Raw genomic sequence first — 19,697 nt, 5'->3', positions numbered from 1 at the left:
ACACATTGCTGGTAGTTCTGATAGCGCTATAAGCGCGGGAATAGCGTCGGATAACTCGCGGGAGCATGAATAGCGCTGCGGGAATGTGCGCGCATAGTGCGTGAAAGTGCGGAATAGTGTCGGACAAGGGTTATGGCTGAGACAAGTGAAGACTGCTGATAGGGGAGTAGTAAATGATATGAGGGATAACTTTGGTCCACCTATTGGAGGTTTATGCAGGTATACATGACTAGCACCAATATGATTGTCACAACAGCTTAGTAGGCCGGCGAGAAAAGAGTTGAAGTCTTGTACGACGTAGGGGTGCACGGGTACACACAATGCTTGACCATTCGCCTTCGTACAGTTTCACCAGCAATTGCCCGCATGGCTTACTTCCACGGTACTTTTTGTAGGAACAGCACTCAGGATAACCTGACCTATTCCTCGTGGCTGATGACCTTTTCCCTGTGTCTGGTGGGTAAGTACACAAGCATCTGGTGCAGGTAGCGAACATTTTTGTAATGGCTTCCAGATCGAATTTCTTCTGTACAGAACGAATATCACGAGGAATGTATCCCTTCGACCCATAATGTCCTTCTGAGGCGTTCCCGAGCGTGGTCTTTAGGAGAAGATTCAAGAGTTCTAGAACCGCATTACACCATGGCCGGGTAACGTGGCCCAGGACATTCAAGACCAGTGCGATGAACATGGCGAGGAGTAGGGCAGGACTAGCATTATTGAATCTTTTAAAGTGGCAGTCTGCTAATAGTTGAGTGATGTGCTCTGTGTAAGTACGTGCTCCTTACCTGTTTCAGTAGTCTCTGATGCGTGGTCCTTTGAATTCAGGTTCTGTTTGGTCCTGTGCACAATTACATGCATGACGCTTTCCGCAGCCTCTTTGGTTTCATGTAACAACCGGATATGTGCGCAGTGAAATTGCTCATTACAGCTGTTGGTTCCAACATTCATGCTCATCACTTCCTTCAATGTCTTCTCCATCCAGGCATGTTCTTCTGAGAGTGCCACCAGTGTTTCATCATTGCTGGTCGTATCTAACTTGTCTATTGCATTCGTTACTGCACGGACACGACTGTGGGCTTCGCAGTCGAGAAGGTAAAGTACACGATAGTCTCTCCATGCTTCCTCTTCATCTTGACATGAAGACTCTCAAGAATTGACATCCTGCTCTGCGAGTTTCATCTGCGACATACCCAGGGCAATACTGGGCACGTAAGGATCATCTACTACTACCTTATCTTCCAAGGTTATCCTGAAGATTCTCCTGGCAAGATCCTCATCATCAACAGGCTGTGCCATTGATAGCTTTCTTTGATGGACTAGATGAGTGGTGCCAGTTGGTGTTTCATTTAGGATTCGATGAATAATGAATGCTCACGAAGTAAATCTCAGCAAGCCTGCAACCCTCTTATTCCGAGATATGGAGAAAGAAAAATGACTATATGTAGAACACCTTTTTGTAGTGAATACTGGAATCGTGATCTTTTAGGTAGTTGTTGTTTTGCTTTGCGGTTTCATCGCATTGTCACAGATCTTGTGTTTAGATAGGTAGTTGTTGTTTTTGCTTCCTTTTGCTTTACAGTTTTGAGTTTTCTCGTTCATGCATCCTTGGCATTTGTCTTCTGTTTCCATTGTTTCCATTGTTGCGTTGTCTGAGCTTGTGAGACTTTAACATCATCGAGCAATAATGATTGATATACTCCCAAATGCTTTGCTTTTTGCGTGACACTTCCTTGCAGCACTCATAACCTAACCCCAGCCTCACACATGCCCAGAGTTTCGCACTGGCGATATAATCGCCATTTTGTGCCTCTTACCATGCATTGTGAATTCCCTCCAGAACGTGCACTAGACCCTCCTGTGTTAACACAGCACAAAGTCTTTTCGCGAGAAGTCAATTTAATCCCTCCCACAATGCTGGGCTTACCGACTCCTTTGACATCATCCGCTCCTCCTAAGATTCTGAAACCTCGAGGTGAAGTCAGCTGTGTTAACCGAGGAGGTTACAACTTGCAAGAGAAATTAGGGTGGTCACTATCAGAATACGAAGAAGTCCGCGTAGGTGTCTTGTGCTGGATTTCCTGGTGCCTACTAACACCTACTTTGTAGAGTTTCGTCATCCATTTAGCTCACGAGCACCTCAATGTGTGAAGGTCTTGGAAAACCCAGTTGGTTCCCAAATTGAAAGTAGTTTTTTCAGAGGCGAATACTAATTACTCCTTGCCTCGAGTTGCTTTACTTACTTCACCAGGCGAAGAGCCGCTATCCTGTCCTCAAAGCCTATAAAGATGATTGGGTAGTGTCAGATTTCTTGCAGGTCTATCTTAAAAATAGTAGTACTCGTGCGAACTAGCTACCAGAGAATGTAATAAAATGTCTGTTGATGGCAAACCAAATCTTGGTCTCCCCTCTCCACTTAGTTTCTTACCTTCTACAGTCTCGCCTTTTTATTCAGAACCAAATTTTGATTCCATATCCTCACATCTGGGATCAATAAAGATATCTCAAGTAATCAAAGAGGGCAGTCTCTACGGTTGGTAGTCTAAATTTCATTCTCATGCAAAGGTTGTGGCATTTTCAACACCCTCAAGTAACAGAGCTTGGCACAAAGCTCGCAGACACCCCAAACAATAATTTTGATATCTTGTATGAGAGCGAAGAGCCCTGGGTTCAATCACAGACTCGTCTGATTCTTTTATTCATGATATCAAGTACTGTTTGTAGCAATCAGTCAGATAATGGTCGCGTATGTCAATCATGAATAAAAATTGATTTGCAATACAGAGAACATAAGCAGATATTCAAAAAGTATCACAAGGCTTCAACACGATATGAAGTAATCGAACCACCGACCCAAGTGCCCATATGGCTAGCTACCCTCGACCCTATGCCTCTTGCCAGATGTCGTGGGTTCCACCCGTGAATGACATTGTGACTTCATGAAGACACGCTGTTTTACGTGGTGCTTCCCGTAGGAAGTGATAGTTTGTCCTACAGGGGGGTCTTGAGGCCAGCCGTCTGTTAAGAATGTGCTCAAAGGTATCGGATCCGAAGGGCTTGGCCTCAGCTCGTATGCTGTGCCCCTTACCCAAGTACTGCCCTTGATTTTGGAAGGCTAAAGTACCGTGTTCGGAAGAGCGGATGAGTACCATAGAGTCAATCCGGATGACTTCCGGATATTGGACGAGTAGTGTAAATGCTAGTCCAGACGAAGTCCGAGACTAGAAGCAGAACAGAGAAAGACTACCCTAAGGTAGAGTCGGAGATAAGTCAAAGGAATCAATCCTAAGACCGGAGGTGAACGAGAGAGAACTCAAGTTCGGACGGAGGCAAGAATGAGCAGAATCTAAGATGATATTCGAACTGAGGTTCTACAGAGTTTGTACACAAGTTTATATACTGTAGGTAGCATAACGGAATGGTCAGTCAGCACGGAACAAAGCTATGTACGAAGCATGTGGAAAGTCTAATGGTAAGTCTAATGGATCAAAGGAAATGAAGTTCGGACATGAATGCACAGGGTAGATCAATAAGCAAAGCGGAAGGGAAGATAGCCGGTGTACCGGAGAAGGTAATGCCCAAAAGGAGATGGACACTGAGTTAAGGTTCTGGGCTTGGGAATGAGTTGTGGACTGGTAAACCACGTTGTGGACTGGATAGCGGATTAGTGGTCCAGATCAGACAAGTGGACCAGATCTGATCAGCGGACCGAATCTGTGGACCGGATATCGGATTGGTGGATCGGATCTGGATCTGATCTGAGATCTGAATGCATGGATATGACACCGTCTAATCCAAGGTGAAAATTGTAAACTTCCATTATCTTGTCGTGCGACTTCAAGGTCTCCATGTGTATCTTCAACTTGTAGGCAGGATGTGCCTTCACGAAATTTGTGAGGGGAACCATTTCAGCAGCATCTGGTTTTATCCCTTCCATGTACTTGCACATTCCATCATAAGTTTCCTGCTGCTCCAGAGTGATCAAAGTATACCGAAGCACAAAGAGCTCTGCAAGTGCAAGAATAAGCCTGTTGAGCGGTTTGCAATCGACAAATACATCTTTCGAAAATTGTAGTCTTGAGTTGAGAAAAGCCAATTTCAAAGTTGATCCAACTCCCTCCAATTCATCAACTTCGAAGACATCCTTTATGAGTAATGTTCGGACAGGGGCGGTCAAGTGAGTCACCGTGTACATCAAGGCAACCCATAGAACGACATAGAGACTGGACTCTAGGTCATCCTTGACATCATGTTTGGTGTCTCTATTTTGGACCAGGTGAGCCGACATGAATTGCCAGGTTCCCTTAGTGACAGCATATTTAGTACATACTAACCAACTTAGGCATGGAATGAACGAACCATATGAGTTACTTGTCGAGCACCTTTAACGTTGATTAACTTTGAGAGGTCCCAATCAATGAGGATGCCCTTGCCCTTGTGGATCCCAACGTTTCCAGCACTAAGGTCTCGATGCAACACGCCCGCTTTATGATATGCGTCTTTATGGGCTGTAGCAATATGAATATAATGCTTTTGGAGGAGGTGGCAGAAAAATATGTACCAATTAATGCGTCATGAATGGCTGTAATGAGTTGACGAGAGCTTGTGAATTCACAAGACTGCTTGCCCACAATATTCAGAACCAAGCGATAGTGAATGTGCGGAGTGATTGTGTTGTGCGAACACGCCCAGGCAGCATCTGCAAACCTGTAAGTCTGTGGGGCTTGTTGAGGGATAGAGGGTACGTCGTGACACGCAATGCACGACGCAACATTGGAAACATTGTGTTCTTTTAATAATTTGTATGTCTTGCCTTCTGGTAGTATATCGGCGGTCGCGACCCGCCAAGAGTCTTTCAACATAACAACTTTTTTATTGTCAATATCGTACGCAGGACACGCGCATGTACATTGGCCTACAGGGGTTTGACCAACTGGTAGAGGTGCAGGAAAAATCAAAGTAACTGGGCCAGAGTTATTGACAGCAGGCACAGCCACTTTCAACATGCGCTTGGTAGCAGGAAGGTCTAGCTGCAATCTTGCAAGGCGAGCTTCCTCTACGCTAGCGGGCATTACCGAAGTGTCAACACCACGCAATGCAGACGATGCCTGTGCATAATGATGGAAAAAGTCTGCCAAATGTGGATCTTTGTTATAATTGATGGCAGAGGAAACGGTAACTCCCTCCCTGTCCCATCTTATGATGTAAGCTAGATCACAGACGATCAGGACGGAGAAAGTGTGAGTATGATATTGTGTGCCAAGTTGAGCTGCAGAATAGCTCATTATTTGTCCCAGCGTGGCCATGGCCTTGTTGGTCTCTGATACAAAGTGCACTTTATGACTTGAGCCATTTGCAGGTGTGTGGAATGGATTGTGATGTGGTTCCCACTTGAATTCAATGACCACTTCTGCGGCTGAAATATCGCAGGAGGATTGTCTAGCGCGGGGTGGCAAGGGCCCATCGGCATAAACACAGACGTCCAGTTTAACTTGGAATGTGAATGATTTGCAGTTTGTTGTGTCTGCTTTGCTGTGGGTGTCGATAAACGACAGACTGGGAGCAAAAGATGCCATGGTGTTGATCTGCACTCGTAGTCAGGCTGGCAACGATCTTATCATGGTTGAAGCACTTACAAATGGTTCATAAGCTTTGATCTTGTTGGTAGCAGAGAGCGTGCTCTCAAAGGCGCCTTTCAAGAAGGAGGTTAAAGGTTGATAACCCAGGATCGTTAAAGGCAACAGGAATTCTTGGAGAAATTCTTTGATTGGCATCGGACCAATGAGATATCCTTTTATCTCATTGCCAATAGCGTGGAGAGTGGTATCTCGGCAGCGTGTATTAGTCGTGTAGGGTTGCATCATAGCACAGCTATGTTTGATGGGAGTGTCGTCTGGCTACAAGTCCTGTATGGTATACGGTGCCAGTGTCCATGGCGGCAGCTCGGGCGTCCTTGGTGCTGCAGGGGTGCTATCAGTCGGGTCAGCAGACACTTGTACAGTGGGCACAGGGAACATGATATTTGAATGAATGAATTTTATTGTAGATACAGGGTATGATGAAACGAAATGGGTATATGATGTAGACGACGAGAGAGAAAAGAGAACCACAAACAACATCAAGAGGCTTATATAGTGAATGGAACTCAGCCGGACATTGCCGTAATCCACTCTCCGGTATTTGACCACTATGAAGATGGTGGGAGAATGATTCATGTTCAGTGGTCTGATATCAAGATAACGGATATCAAAATGACATACATTGTAGTTTATGATTGATTCTGAGAACAATAGTGCTCCAACGCTGGGATGGTCAATGACTTACTAGTCTCCAGGAGAGCGCGGGCACTAGTCGAATTAGCTTTATACCAGTGGTCGTTATACCAGTTGCGTGGAAGTTGTTGAATTGCAATGGAATTTTGAGCTGCACGTTTTTGCTCCAAGATACGCAGAAGGGAAGAATTTCCAATCGGAGTGGTCATATTTTCTTCATGGGTTGCTGGAGCATATGTCTCCACAACATGTAGTAACTGAGTGATGTCAGGATTGAGCCATGGACGGCCTACTCGCCTTACTACCTTTGGTATCGCCCCAATTGGTGTGTCCGTTTCATCCCCACTAACTCCATCAACATCTAGGCGATCGATAATTCGCCCGATCGTGTCCCAGATATCAGGGTTACGGTGTCGATTTTGTGCTACTATTTTTCTGCATCTCTCGAGAGTCTAAAAGGGCATTCAGATGATATTAGGATAAAACACTGTCCACCTACCCCATGTTTTCGGGTATTGCACCTACCCATGTTTTCGGGTATTGCACCTATCTAAGCGGTGCCTTCGTTCATTGTGTCCTAACAATGCACGAGACGCAGAATTCATCTCCTCCAGATTGGAATATTTGCTGATCCGCACACATTGTCGATACTCGCATTGAGTTCGGCATAGCTTGTCGATGCACAATGAGCACAAATTGTTGAGACTCATGGCTTCTGCATGAAAAAGAACTTGCGCATAGGTGCCATTCTTGATCTTTGCTTGGAAGTCTATGACTAGGAGGTTCATTACTTCTGTATTCCATGAAGACTTCTTCAAGGAGTCGCTCCAGTCGATGGAGAGGTCTTCTAATGTGGGACAGCAGTTGTGATCATGGTTGAAAGCTTGAATAGTTTTGATCGGAGGAGATTGAGGTAGCGAGCCATTTTTACCCTTTAGTAGCCTTTTCTCTCCTAGATAGCTGTGGAATGCAACCTGATATAATTAATTACCATGGTTGAATAAAAATGTTAACATACGTACATGCAAATGATTCTTTGAGCCTCTCTTGCCGGGGCACTTCCGCCGGGGGCGAGGTGCAAACCATCATCGCTGTCACTTGCTTGAGTATCTGATGAAGAATCCTCATTACGAGTATGAGGATGGTGACGAACAGAGACATTTCTCATATTGTCTGATAGCTGTTCGACCATAGAAGGAATCATAGCATCGATAGCACTCTTCAAAGCTGGTGTCAACACGTTGTGAGACAGTTCGAGAAAGCGCTGTGTAACAAGCCGGTCAAGATGAGTTTCGATGGTAGAGGGCATTATAAAAGGTCTCTCTGGCAAAGGAGTTTGGAGTGGGGGATTTGTGGATTTGGAATCAACGATGGGACTTGTGTCCATCGCGGGGGCGAGACTGGTGGCTCAAGGCTGGATTAGATGAGTGTCACGGTCAGTTTCTGTTCAGAGAGGATGTTCATAGTCCATCGAAACATCATGTTCCCCACCACTAGATGGCGGCATGGACAACATCCACTGACGCTCAGCACCTGTAATGAAGCATTAGCGTGAAACGTAGCCGGACGTGCACTTTATTGACACTGACCAGAATATGAAGTACTGGCACAACCTGACATATTGGGATTTCTGGAACGGCTGCTGGCTCAGCGGTATGGCGCTTCATCTGCCCAATTCAACGCTCAATGACTCCTATGATCTGCACTCGACCTAGCATAAGGAATATCCAGCCGACTAGCCGGTGCTGGACTCACAGCCGCAACAGAAGTAAGGGATGGAGAGTGAGACTGTGACGCTGGATGCATGGATTGAGGCTCTGTATCAATAGGTACGGAGGGGTGGGTTGTAAGTACCGCATTCACAGCACAAGGATGGAATTGGATATAAGGCAAGTACATTGGTGTACTTTCGTGAAGTCTACCGATATGTTCTCGATGTTCTGGCAAGAGCAGGCCTTGAGCCGATAATGAGCCGCGTGTCGTGAAACTGCAAGGGAAAATATGTTAGTAGAAGCAGAAGCATAACCAAAATTTGAGTCCACACTTTCGCATGATGGAGCCTAGTTTGTGAAGTGCTGATGCAAGTTCGCCAGGTGAAGGTTCTATGGGTGGTCCCCCTGAAGGACCAACGGGAGAACTACTGTTAGGCAAAGACATGTGTAGGGGATGGCAACGTGAGGACAATTCACCCTGTCAGATATATGCCTTGAAGTCAGTCATCTAGACAATCATAATCACCAAACCGGTCAACAGAAGCCTCTAGAGCACTCACAAAACCTTGTCTTTCATATTTTGGGTTATTCGGCCTGCCCTTGGTTACTGCGCTCGTTATTGTTATTGTTCGTTCAAATAGGAGTAAGTACTGTAGGAGGGTTCATGTTGTATTGTAAAGCGGTACTATTGCAAAAAAAAAATACTACTGGAGTCTAATGCTATTGTTGCTATTGTACATCTGCGTAGTAACAGTATGTAGTCATGCAGTAGTACGTCGAAAGAAAAGAGATCAGTAACAGTGTTTTGAGGCTTAAATAGTGAATGAAACTCAATGAAACTCAGCCTGGAAAAATCAGCCACAAATGCTCTGACCCCTAACCAATTTAAGTTTGCATACACTTATACACTATTGATAGTACGTAGATCAAAATTTATTTGTATAGACACCAATAATATCCGACTCCGAATAAGCCTCTCTGCAGATAATCCAAAGATAAGAGGGTGAAACCGAGGGCGAAGCAGGAGAATCCTATGGCAAGCAAGACTGATGTCACCTGCGCAAGCCAGGTGTATGGTGGCCATGAAGTTTACAATAAAGTTAGGAACACCAAGGGTGACTTGATAAACAGATAAATACCTGTTGTAAAATCATCAGCTCAATTTTTCTCTGACGGCCGACATGCCTTTGAGGGTGCGCTTGACTTCGACCTGACCCAAGACTTGGAACTGAAGTGGTTTGGTCCTTGTGCTGCATGTCAGCGGTGCTTTGGACAAAGAGAACGACATATGTAAGGCATGTGTAAAAGGATAAGTGTGCAATAGCAAGTGGTATGGGTTGGGGCTCTGTGTTTATAGAGACTCGACACAATAGGATTACTGGCAAGGTTACCGGTGCCATGTAATCAGCAACAATAAACACATTGTAGGCCTTATCACAATGGGTCAAACTGTTACGTACAAAATCAATAATTATTTCAAATGACTACATTCTGGAACAGAAGCGGGAGAAAGTATCGTTTCTAAACGGTATTGGAGTCGACTATACGACTCAGTCATTATTTGTATTAGATAGTGCCATCACCCAATAAGCAAGTATGTGTATGAGGAAATTTTTTTCCTTCCTTTGTCATGATTACAGCTTTGTTCCTCTTTGCCACCTTGGTAATGTGGACGGTCCTGATATCATCTCCACATGTCACCACAAAACGCTTGCTGCTGCCCATTGGGGGCTCTGCGGTAATGTAGCACATTGGAATTTTATCTTCTTTCGGACCAGTGTTCCTTGTTCTTGAAATGTATCTGACCGCAACGTTTCCATGCGTGACGGATCCACTTGACAGAAGGAATGGATCCAGAACTAGTGTGCGAACCAGGTGATCATGATAATTTTGATACCATGTACCAGATGGCACTGGTAGAACCCTTAAAACCAACTGGCACTGAGTTAGTAATAAGCTTAATCTGCTACTGCACAGGAATCGCGTGGCTGATTGAGGAGTTAAATGGTAGAAAGCAACAGTAATTAAAACAACCCACGAGATGAATCTGGGATATCAGAATTTTTCTCCCCCTCGTCATCAGGATTCACTCGCCAAGGATCATATGCTGAGGTAACTTGTATTACTTCCATGCGGAGCAGTTATGTTATGAAAAGCTTACCAGGGACTGTGGATGGCGCTTCTTCAAATACAGAAGTCTCTCGCTCGATGCTGGGGTCAAGTGACCATGGATTAGGGCGGGGTACGGAGGTGGACTTGAAGGCAGACTTGGAGGTGGGGTGCGGGCTCTCAGAGGCCTCTGGATGTACGATTGATGCAACATCTGAATGAATGTCTTCAACTGTGCAGCTGACAATCTACCTCCATTAATAAGTTCCCCTGATTCACTGTCTGCTCGTGAGTGGTAATGAAAGAGACCAGTAAGTATGGAACTGACCTGACGACATGGCTTCATGGAAGCCATTGCCTTTGACCTTGGAAGAGGTTGACTTGACAGGTATCACGTGTGAGAGAGCACAGTGTTCCATGCAGCGATTTCATATGGCCATGAATAACAATTACTTGCTTGCCAATGAAGTGTTTCATGGGGTCGTGCTACACTGTTGAGCTGATTCTGGTGGCATGAGTTATAGGAATCGTGATCTGAGATGAACAGTCAAATGAGAACGCAGAATGTGACTGACGCTGTCCGTACCTTTGCATAAGGACCTTGGAATGTCAAGGTGTTGTTGCTTAGGTCAATATCAAGGACGGTGCCCAACAGGTTCCATGCTGCCCCCCTTACAACTCATATGATATCCCCGGCCGCCACATCACATCCGCACGCTGAGGAAAATCGCAGGGCAGCTAAATTAGGAGATACACTGATCCATGGGACTGGCACTGTCAGATAGGTGTTTTGTGTACCTGAGACGAGGAAAGTCAACTGGTTCAACACAGCATCGACAGCTGTTACTGTCCCTGTCTTCAAGTAAAGATTCCCCGCTTTTGTACTACGACATTATCACCTCTCATCGCTTTGAGATCGTCAGGAAGCGCAGTCGATGTTTGCGCGATGGTACTGAAGGAAGCGGATAACCCGCGATCGACGATGTTGGTCTGGATAGAGTTACTTGATACAACGAACTGGATTTGTGTATCAGCTATTGACTTTTCCAAGGGGTGAGCAACCAATCACCTCAGATTTTGTGACCGAATCCCGGACAACGAGGGTATCACCGACAACTTCAAGAACTATTCCTTCCTTGCCCTTATACTCCGATTTCTCCGCACTTGTATCCAAGACACGGACATGATACCCCGTGCGAATACGTCTCCGCAGGTCCATGATGGGAAATGAGACTGGTACATCTATATCAATAAGTTCACTGTTTGACCCTGGGACATAGGCCAGATCCACCAATGCCGTGCCATCATCGATCATCACCGCCAGAATGATGCCCCAGGTCCCTGACATAGCTCCAGAGACGACTTGCACCTCATCACCTTCTATCCAGTGCTGAGCGGAATAGATATGCATGGTGCTAGAGACGAATTCTGGGTTGCGCCCTGACTCCTTGTGGAGGGCAATGTCCTGCGTGGTAGGGAGGGATATTCTGATGACATCCGTAAGATACCGTTCGATGCACATGAGGCCATGGATATATTTTTGACCTCGGTAGTTGTAGTGATCAACACCGGCAGGGTGCTCAAGGAGGTGATGCTCCTGTCTGAGCTTTCCAATGTCCCTTGGATCGCCTAGTTGTCTGGATGCTACTAATAACTTTACAGTCATTGTAGGGTCGTCCTATGATAGCCCGTACGCTATATCACGATTGTATGCACCATGCGTCATGCGATACCATCCAGGAATGGCCATGCTGGTGGGCCGAGTCGGATCATCAGAAACGAACGTGCACCAGAGGAGGCAATCAGCATGGGAAAGTGGAAAGGCTGCTCGGATGACGAGGGAATTGGGTGCAGTGACATACAAATGTCCGGGGAGTGTTGGATGGGTGTAAGTTTGTAAGCCAAATGCTTGGATGGATGCCATGAGAAATGATGTCTTTGATGCTGCAACCGCTGAGTGCGACACAAATGGATTAAGGTTCAGACACATACCAGGCACTGTCACAAGCCATTCACCTGGTGTTCTAGGCGCAACCACTTGTCAATCATTGTGTCCGATAGAACAGGAATGTAGTGTGCTTTGATGCCCACAAGGTTATCTAACGCGATATTGATATCGCTGTCCCCAGTGAATAAAGAGTCCACCGCCTCCTTCCAATCCTCTTCATGATATCTAATGCCGAGATAAGTGCGCAATTTGTTCAGCATGTCCTCGAACGACATGTCTGTCGTTAGGTGTTCTCAAAAGATGTCCCAAGCACCAACATCCTTCAAAGGAGATGAAGGACGCACGGCATTGTCATCGAACTCATCATCTATGATGTTGTCGTCTGAGACTAGAAACAATCCATCTGGATGAAAAGGAATTAGATAGTGTACAATAATACAGCCAACCAGCAAGCTTCATCTTCTTCATCTTCATCTTCTTCACTTTCATCCTTGTCCTCTGAGGCGACCTCCGCTTCAAGACTCACAAAAGACACGGCCTTTGTGAATTGTTAGCACCTGAAGCCATCATGTAGTAAATGGCTTATATGTGACTTTTCCTTAGATATTTTACTGTGTTTGCGACGTCCCCTGATGTGTGCTTGGGTGCTAGGATGCTTAGACATTTTGTACACAACTGACTACATTTTAATCTAGTCTAGGTGCTCACTTAATGGATGATGAAAGTAGGAAAGGAAGACATCATACAAGCATCACATCTATTTGTAGTGAATCCCAATTTGGGAAGACCCACTGCCACTTTAGCCACTTCGTCCACAATTATGTAGTGGCATTGTGTGACTAAGCGAACTTGGTCAGAGCGCTGTGAAGAACACAACCTGACTAGGCACTTGTCAAGGTACTAAGCCAGTATATGTCTAAGCTCTGCCTATGCTGCTATACTTGCAAACAATAAAGCAAGAATGTTTGACCCGAGGGAAAAGCTACTAAGGACAACTCAAGATCGAAAGACCCGAAAGAGCGCTAGAGCGCGGGAATAGCGCATCGCAAGATAGAGTGCTAATGCGCGGGAAAGAGCGGAAGTCAAGAAAGCAGACACTGAGTTAAAGGAGGGTAATGAATAGCGAGTGAGATCAAGAGTATTGATTGCAAGGGTAAGGAAAGTCAAATAGGGGCCATAGAGCGCAACTAAAGGGTGACTACTTCTAAGTAAAACCTAAGGGAAGGAAATACAGTCGAAGGGAAGTAATGTCGAAATAGTCACCATAGGCTTCTTATACTAGTAGACTATACCATCTCAGACTCGGAAGGGATAGGATATACATGTAATAAGACTGTAGCACTTTTTACAAACTCGAGGCAAGACTAATTACATACCAATGAGGTAGGATGGACCATGGATGGATTCTGACATTTCGGGTGATTCCTAGAGTGCGAGAACAGCACGCTGGATAAGTGCTAAGCACGGGAACAAGCGCTAGATAGAGTGGACATGCACTAATGCTCCTATAGACACATTGCTGGTAGTTCCGACAGTGCTATAAGCGCGGGAATAGCGCAGGATAAGTCGCGGGAACATGAATAGCGCTGTGGGAATGTGCGCGCATAGTGCGGGAAAGTGTGGAATAGCGTCGGACAAGGTTTATAGCTGAGACAAGTGAAGACCGTGTATAGGGGAATAGTGAATGATATGAGGTCTAGCTTTGGTCCACCTGTTGAAGGCTTATGCAGGTATACATGCCTAGCGCCAATATGATTGTCACAGCGCGCCGCTTTAATATCAATATTGATTGGAGTGAAAATGAGTGTTACAAGTAGGTAGGTTACATAGAAAAAAACAGCGGTAGTACTAAGTATTGAATGGGTTGGCACCAAATCGACGAGGGAACCAGTTTTTTTGATGCAACCAACCCTAGTATTGAACAAAAGGGATGCAGGCATGTTGAAGTAACATGTAAAGCGTCGAAAAGGCGCCTGATTGCAAAGTGTGCATGAGGACATTCACAAGGACGCAGATGATAGCAAATCGGACTAGTTGAACTGTGGTCGATGGGGATGAGGATAGAAGGGATGTCGCATGCTCCTCCAACATCTAATCCAAATTAGAAATCACCAAAAACTGAACAGAGCTCGCTTACCACATCGTTCTCCCCCCATACTTTCACACTACTATGCCTGTGAAGGCAGGTGCCAGTGACAACAAGACAGCTTGAGCGTCCTTCGTGAGACTAACTCATGTTAGGGTTATGTCGTCAGCTGCTGGGCAGAATGTCACTTACCACTACAGGTGTGATGCAATCGCCACGACTACCATGTTCCAACTGTCCATGGTATGCACCTGTGGTATAATCAAAAATCCGAGCAAACCCATCATCGCCACCAACGAACAGTAAGCCTGACTGTCGAGCAACAGAAATTTGCAAAGGAATATTGCGCAAAATCACATGGTTGAAGGACTGCACATGTGTGAGGTTGGGAATGGTATATTTGTCAACCCTGTCTTTGAGGTTGCTCACAAGCAAGTAATTGCCATTGAGAGCGGTATTGCCACTGAAACACGCCAGTTAATGAATGTCTAACAGTGTTAAATCAAAGCTGACATACATCCTGCTTGAGACTTTTTTGTGCCATTTGAGATCCCAAGGCTCTATCGAATAACAAAATCTGAGAACATGTTGTCTTACTAGGATGTGAAAGGCAAGAAAATCACCAAATTTCACTATCCTCCACAGTCAATGGTTCAGACAATTACCAACAGTTGATAACATGGTCATTCATGGGGGACGAGATGTGTTGAACTTTTCAAGCGAACGCTAGTGATGTAAAAGTGGCAAAGAACGATAGAAACAATAGTAGCACAAGGTGGTGCTATAAACTTCAGAATAATAAGTTGCAGCTGTATGCAATGAGCTTGAACTTTAATATATATCCCTTGTGGATATCTCTTACTTATACTCAGCAATGGAGAAGAAATTCACTAGCGGGATCGTCCCAATACGTGGCCTCGAAACCAACTCTCTGCTGCTCAGGATCTCACAATGAGTAATGATGCAGTCCAGAATAGAGTACACCTTCTTGATGTAGTCTTAAGTAGCCAAGCTCTTAATATTCGTTGACAGATTGTAGGTCTTATTTGTGTCTACCCTAATTGATGAATAATACATATAATTCTCCCCACAGAACTTTTCCTGTGTCTAAAAGAGAACTAGAATAAAGGATGATTATGTAATCAAAGATGGCTCAAGTATGTGGCCAAATACTTCTGAAGAATATGTGAAGAATAATGTCAAAGGTGTGGAGCAAATAAACTAATATTTTCTCCTAATAATCACTTGAATGTTCACTCAAATAGTAGGGGCTAAGAATCTTAGGGGTGAAAGAATGTTCCCCTGTGTTCCCCTATAAACTTTGTCTCACTCTGATAATACTTGGGAATGAAATTGATTTTTTCACAAGAGGGGAAAATGAGCCCCTTATATACTACTAGACTAGTGGCTGTGCTACTGATTACTAATGTACTGTAGAATATTCCAGAATGTTTGAGAAAGAACAATAGAATCTTATAGAATGCCATAGGATGTCATGGAATGTTATGGAATGATTAGTAAGATACTTATAGAATGTTCTAGATTACTCAGCAAAGGCTGTGTTCCAGGTCCTTCTAGCACTGCCTTATTGCTGTGCATTGATTACCAATCCATTCCAACTAGTTCAACTTGGTTTGGTTGGCACCATTGCCTTGAGTACATAAATGTAAATAAAGTGTGCATAGAATGTGTGTGTACATATGTTTGGCATAGGGGTAAATAAAATAAAGAATTATAGAAGGGATAAAGGGTACGTTAAGTATTTAGTTTGAACCACTAAGTCATATCTTGATGATACATGCTCAGAAATGTCTAAAGTAAATTGAAGTAAGGTATAGAAAATTCAGGGAAAGTGTATAGGCTATAGTAAGGACTAGCATGTGTCATAAATTTACCATGACCATGTACGAAACAGGTTTTGTGCATGTCAACGTCAGATCCAACAATCAGAATCAAGGAACATCGACTAACACATCACCACTTTCCAGGTATGACACCAACAATGAAGCACCCTTATCATAAAAGTGAATGGTGCGCGCAACATATGCCTGCTTCTCGGGCTGAGAGACCATTGGCATGAATGTCTCTTATAAATAAAATGTATTAATAGACGCACAACACTACAATGGCTACGTACTGTCTGGTGTGAGGTTCCAAACTTGCGGGTGACCGTCACCAGCACTCGCTAGTCTGCAATGATTGGGATCCCATGCAAGAGACTCGATCACACCCGAATGGCCTATGGTAGTACTCCGGAATTCAAAAAGTGCCTAGCGTAATGTTGATGAGTGTAAGCCAAACTCAATAGGCATTATCATGCACTTGCATCATTAATTCATTGATACATTTGGATGTTGCCATCGGACGCTCCAAATGCGAACATAGTTTCTCCGCGATCATCGACATCCGCCCAGGTAATGGCACTAATATATCCTGCTGCTGGTGAGTATATTTCCTGGATCATTTCACCTGATGCGAGACTCCAAACAACAACACGTCCATCATTGCCTATACACAATTTCAGCACAAGTATAGTAACAAAAATAAAGAGTTACCTCTGGTGAGGAGCAATGCTCTGTGCTTGCTGATAGCCAATCCATTGACCGCCTTAGTGTGACGAGTCAGCGTAAAATTGTTGGCAAACTAGGCGGTGTCAACGAGCATAGCACCCCGATAGAATTGGATACATACTTCCATAGTCGATGATCTGATCATTGTCACAGTGGTTGTCGGCATATATAAGTATATTTGAATATACTATTAATCTAACAGTTGAACAACAGGTTGAAACAATTGTTTAAAGGACTTGCCATGGAGACAGCCAAGGCATCACCATATATTTGAAATATGGCTTGATTAAAGCAATTGCGTAAAGCTCAGTGACAATAAGTACAATGAATATAGTTAAGCTATTGTAAAGAGTGATGAGCGTGATCTACAAAACTACAAAAATGTGTAAAGTAACGAAGTCAGTCAGCTGCTACAACACAACATGGGATCCAAATCACCAACTCGCAAAGACAGTGCCTTTAATGCACGGTTTGAACCATACGCCAGAGCGTCACCCGCGCGCCATCAGGTCATTGGCGACACATGACATCGAAGACCTTGAACTGGGCATCCAATTATCCTTGAGATCTTATCACTTTGAGACTGAGCGTCATGACAATGTTGAGCCGAACAATTACATATAGCTCGTGCTAACTGAAAAATATCAGGAGATACGAATGGGATCAGCTATGGAGCTCAACCTGCCCATCACTTTTAGTGGGACATATGGATGTCTGGACACCATTATGATGGATGACGAGGTTAGCACGACTACTACTGATAGATCCCACAACTTATGTGAGTGTCAGACCAGACCCCTCGCTGTCGTCCCATCCTGAAACCAGGCGCACATTGAGAGCGGGGAGAATTACTCCCCTAAAAGGGAGAAACTTGTCCGTGGCCTGCAGAAAACTGCAGATAAGTACTTACAACATCACTTTAAAGCAAATGATCCACATACCGAAGATCTACGCGAGCGTGTGCATGTAGCACTCAAAGCTGCCATGCTGGGGGTCGATGTTGACAACATGGTATCACGCTCAAAGACCGCACATCACTCTAAGTCCAGGGAGGACGAGCCAACAATAGTAAGGCAGAACAATGTCCTCATAGCGAACTGTGCATCTGATTCATCAGTAGATTCAAATGACAAATGAGTATATCATACCTCCCGCAATGGCATGATGCATCGTGAACTGTGTAGCAAAGGGACTACAGTCACTCCAAAATGCACTGAGCGCAAAATCAGAGGTACTAGATTTGAGCGAAGTTTATCCTGACACAATGCCAGGAGGATTGGACGTCATACTATGATGCATTATTACATTGAATGTACAATCTGTATGTATGTATTAACTACTGAACTTTGTTGTTACAAATGACAAGTTGAGGGAAGGAAAGAAACTCAGAAAACAGAGCTGAGAGGCTTATATAGTGAATGAAACTCAGCCTGGGTATTGCTGTGGTCCGGTCAGCAAGTGGCTGAGTGGCTGCCAGATAATGCCATCGGAGATTTAACTGGGTTTGATTCACTACTTAGGGAGCAAAACCTTGTTGCCATCGGTTTCCTTTCTCAACATTTTTTGCAAGTATTATATTCGTCACGGTTCATTTTATGTAAAGTAATTGCTGTACAGTTGATTGATGATGATGTCATACAAGTTGTTAATATCATCATCAACATTGAACAAACTCGAAGTCTGTCGTCTTTAGAACTGAACTTGTGTGTATGTCTTTTCGGTTTCTTTCTGTGTGCTTGTTTTATTGTAATATTCAGAATGTGACAGTCTCTCAACCGCATTGGCAGTCCCACCTGCTTGACAAGATCACGGGGCACTTTACTTGCTGCTGAGCTTTAGAACTCGAGGTGGCAACTGGTCTACGTACTCCTCCTGTCATCAGCACATCTCCTGCTCTCGATCCAGTAGCTGTGCAAGCCACTAAAGCCATGTCTTTACAGTGGATTTCGGCATCTGTTGGTGATCTTGCTCGCCGTCTAGAGAAGCAGGAACGCACTGACATCTAGATGTGTATTCTTCGATTAGTGCTACACAATCGCACACTCTACAACGAGCTCTTATCGAAAAATGTGTGATGCACTCACTAATCATGCCCGGCAATGCGCACTACACCTATTTCATGCTGGAGCAAGTATTTTGGGTGATGTTTATCTTATTTTCTGTTCTTGAGCTGTTATTTACACTCTCAGATAAGGCTGTTTTCTGTCGGATTCTTTCTCGTGAGTTTGGCATGCTTGTTACTGAACGTTTGTCACAGGAAATTGTCTCGCGCTCGATCAAGGACATGTCAGTCCGTTAGAATGCAAACAGAATGCGCTGGCAGAGGTGAGAGATATTCATACAGATTGAGAGCGGGAATGACCAATGCCCATTTCAAAAGCAGTCATTTTGGTGTATGCAGTTGCTGCCATGTGCAGCCTACATGAAGAAAGCCCTCCATGATCCCAAAGGCAAAAGGAAGACTACTAATGAGCTCGGAGGTCAGTCACCTGCTAAGAACTCAAAGTTATCAACGGAGAGCCATGACATCTTTTACATTGAGCTGGAGGCTGATGATGATTAGCCTGTCTCGAATCCGTCATCTGAAGTTAACTGAGTATATTCTACGTCTATTGCAATGTGGTGTGCCTGAAGCGCTCCGCTGTCCTAAGCAACCCGGAAATACAGTACTGAGCACCCCCCTAGCGGAGCACTTGTATGATCTAAGCGCAGTCCCAAAATTGCGACCAAAATAAGGCTCCTCAACATATTCATGCACATATTTAGCATATTTCTTAACTGCTTCTCACCTAATGTAGTCAATGTCTATTCTCTTGTCAAATGTAGACCAGAGTTAAAATACAGTATATATGTGATTATGCAACATATCCAAAATTTACTATTGTATATGCATGTAAATCACAGACGTAACATGTCCTTTATCTGGCTAAGAATCTAACAATATATCAGCCCACGCCCACATATTAAACATTTTTCATCCAGTCATATCCACCATTTGAT

The 19,697-nt window shown here is 44.4% G+C and overlaps 7 protein-coding genes across 7 annotated transcripts; 1 reads left to right on the top strand and 6 right to left on the bottom strand.

Moving 5' to 3' along the window:
* Positions 1–451: 451 nt before the first annotated feature.
* Positions 452–712, bottom strand: DFJ58DRAFT_619526 (uncharacterized protein; the record flags this gene model as incomplete). The annotated part of the gene is made up of 1 exon (XM_041381021.1): positions 452–712. A coding segment is annotated over one exon (261 nt), but the record flags the coding sequence as incomplete, so codon positions are not given.
* Positions 713–1,767: 1,055 nt separating this feature from the next.
* On the top strand, positions 1,768–2,353 carry DFJ58DRAFT_660860 (uncharacterized protein; the record flags this gene model as incomplete). The annotated part of the gene is made up of 3 exons (XM_041382173.1): positions 1,768–2,058; positions 2,110–2,145; positions 2,192–2,353. The coding sequence occupies 3 exons, from the start codon at positions 1,768–1,770 to the stop codon at positions 2,351–2,353; spliced, it is 489 nt and encodes a 162-aa protein (XP_041243675.1).
* Positions 2,354–3,700: 1,347 nt separating this feature from the next.
* DFJ58DRAFT_660885 (uncharacterized protein) lies at positions 3,701–5,576 on the bottom strand (the record flags this gene model as incomplete). The annotated part of the gene is made up of 3 exons (XM_041382176.1): positions 3,701–4,303; positions 4,360–4,508; positions 4,562–5,576. 3 exons carry the CDS (start codon positions 5,574–5,576, stop codon positions 3,701–3,703), a joined length of 1,767 nt encoding a protein of 588 aa, XP_041243674.1.
* A 569-nt stretch (positions 5,577–6,145) lies between these two features.
* DFJ58DRAFT_841640 (uncharacterized protein) lies at positions 6,146–7,581 on the bottom strand (the record flags this gene model as incomplete). Its single annotated transcript, XM_041392735.1, has 5 exons — positions 6,146–6,187; positions 6,261–6,280; positions 6,325–6,724; positions 7,004–7,246; positions 7,291–7,581. The coding sequence occupies 5 exons, from the start codon at positions 7,579–7,581 to the stop codon at positions 6,146–6,148; spliced, it is 996 nt and encodes a 331-aa protein (XP_041243673.1).
* Positions 7,582–10,008: 2,427 nt separating this feature from the next.
* Positions 10,009–12,530, bottom strand: DFJ58DRAFT_841639 (uncharacterized protein; the record flags this gene model as incomplete). Its single annotated transcript, XM_041392734.1, has 9 exons — positions 10,009–10,109; positions 10,146–10,283; positions 10,422–10,473; positions 10,680–10,693; positions 10,993–11,110; positions 11,163–11,771; positions 12,110–12,304; positions 12,386–12,429; positions 12,488–12,530. 9 exons carry the CDS (start codon positions 12,528–12,530, stop codon positions 10,009–10,011), a joined length of 1,314 nt encoding a protein of 437 aa, XP_041243672.1.
* Positions 12,531–13,952: 1,422 nt separating this feature from the next.
* On the bottom strand, positions 13,953–14,818 carry DFJ58DRAFT_841638 (uncharacterized protein; the record flags this gene model as incomplete). The annotated part of the gene is made up of 4 exons (XM_041392733.1): positions 13,953–14,132; positions 14,179–14,268; positions 14,320–14,590; positions 14,793–14,818. 4 exons carry the CDS (start codon positions 14,816–14,818, stop codon positions 13,953–13,955), a joined length of 567 nt encoding a protein of 188 aa, XP_041243671.1.
* A 1,261-nt stretch (positions 14,819–16,079) lies between these two features.
* DFJ58DRAFT_841637 (WD40-repeat-containing domain protein) lies at positions 16,080–16,824 on the bottom strand (the record flags this gene model as incomplete). The annotated part of the gene is made up of 5 exons (XM_041392732.1): positions 16,080–16,213; positions 16,265–16,377; positions 16,473–16,635; positions 16,683–16,770; positions 16,819–16,824. The coding sequence occupies 5 exons, from the start codon at positions 16,822–16,824 to the stop codon at positions 16,080–16,082; spliced, it is 504 nt and encodes a 167-aa protein (XP_041243670.1).
* Between the last annotated feature and the right edge of the window lie 2,873 nt (positions 16,825–19,697).

This window comes from Suillus subalutaceus (genome assembly GCF_016647625.1).
Source record: "Suillus subalutaceus strain FC151 chromosome Unknown DFJ58scaffold_56, whole genome shotgun sequence".
Taxonomy (NCBI): Eukaryota; Fungi; Basidiomycota; class Agaricomycetes; order Boletales; family Suillaceae; genus Suillus; species Suillus subalutaceus.
The sequence above is the reverse complement of the archived record's forward strand: the minus strand, read 5'-3'. Positions and strand labels throughout refer to the sequence as shown.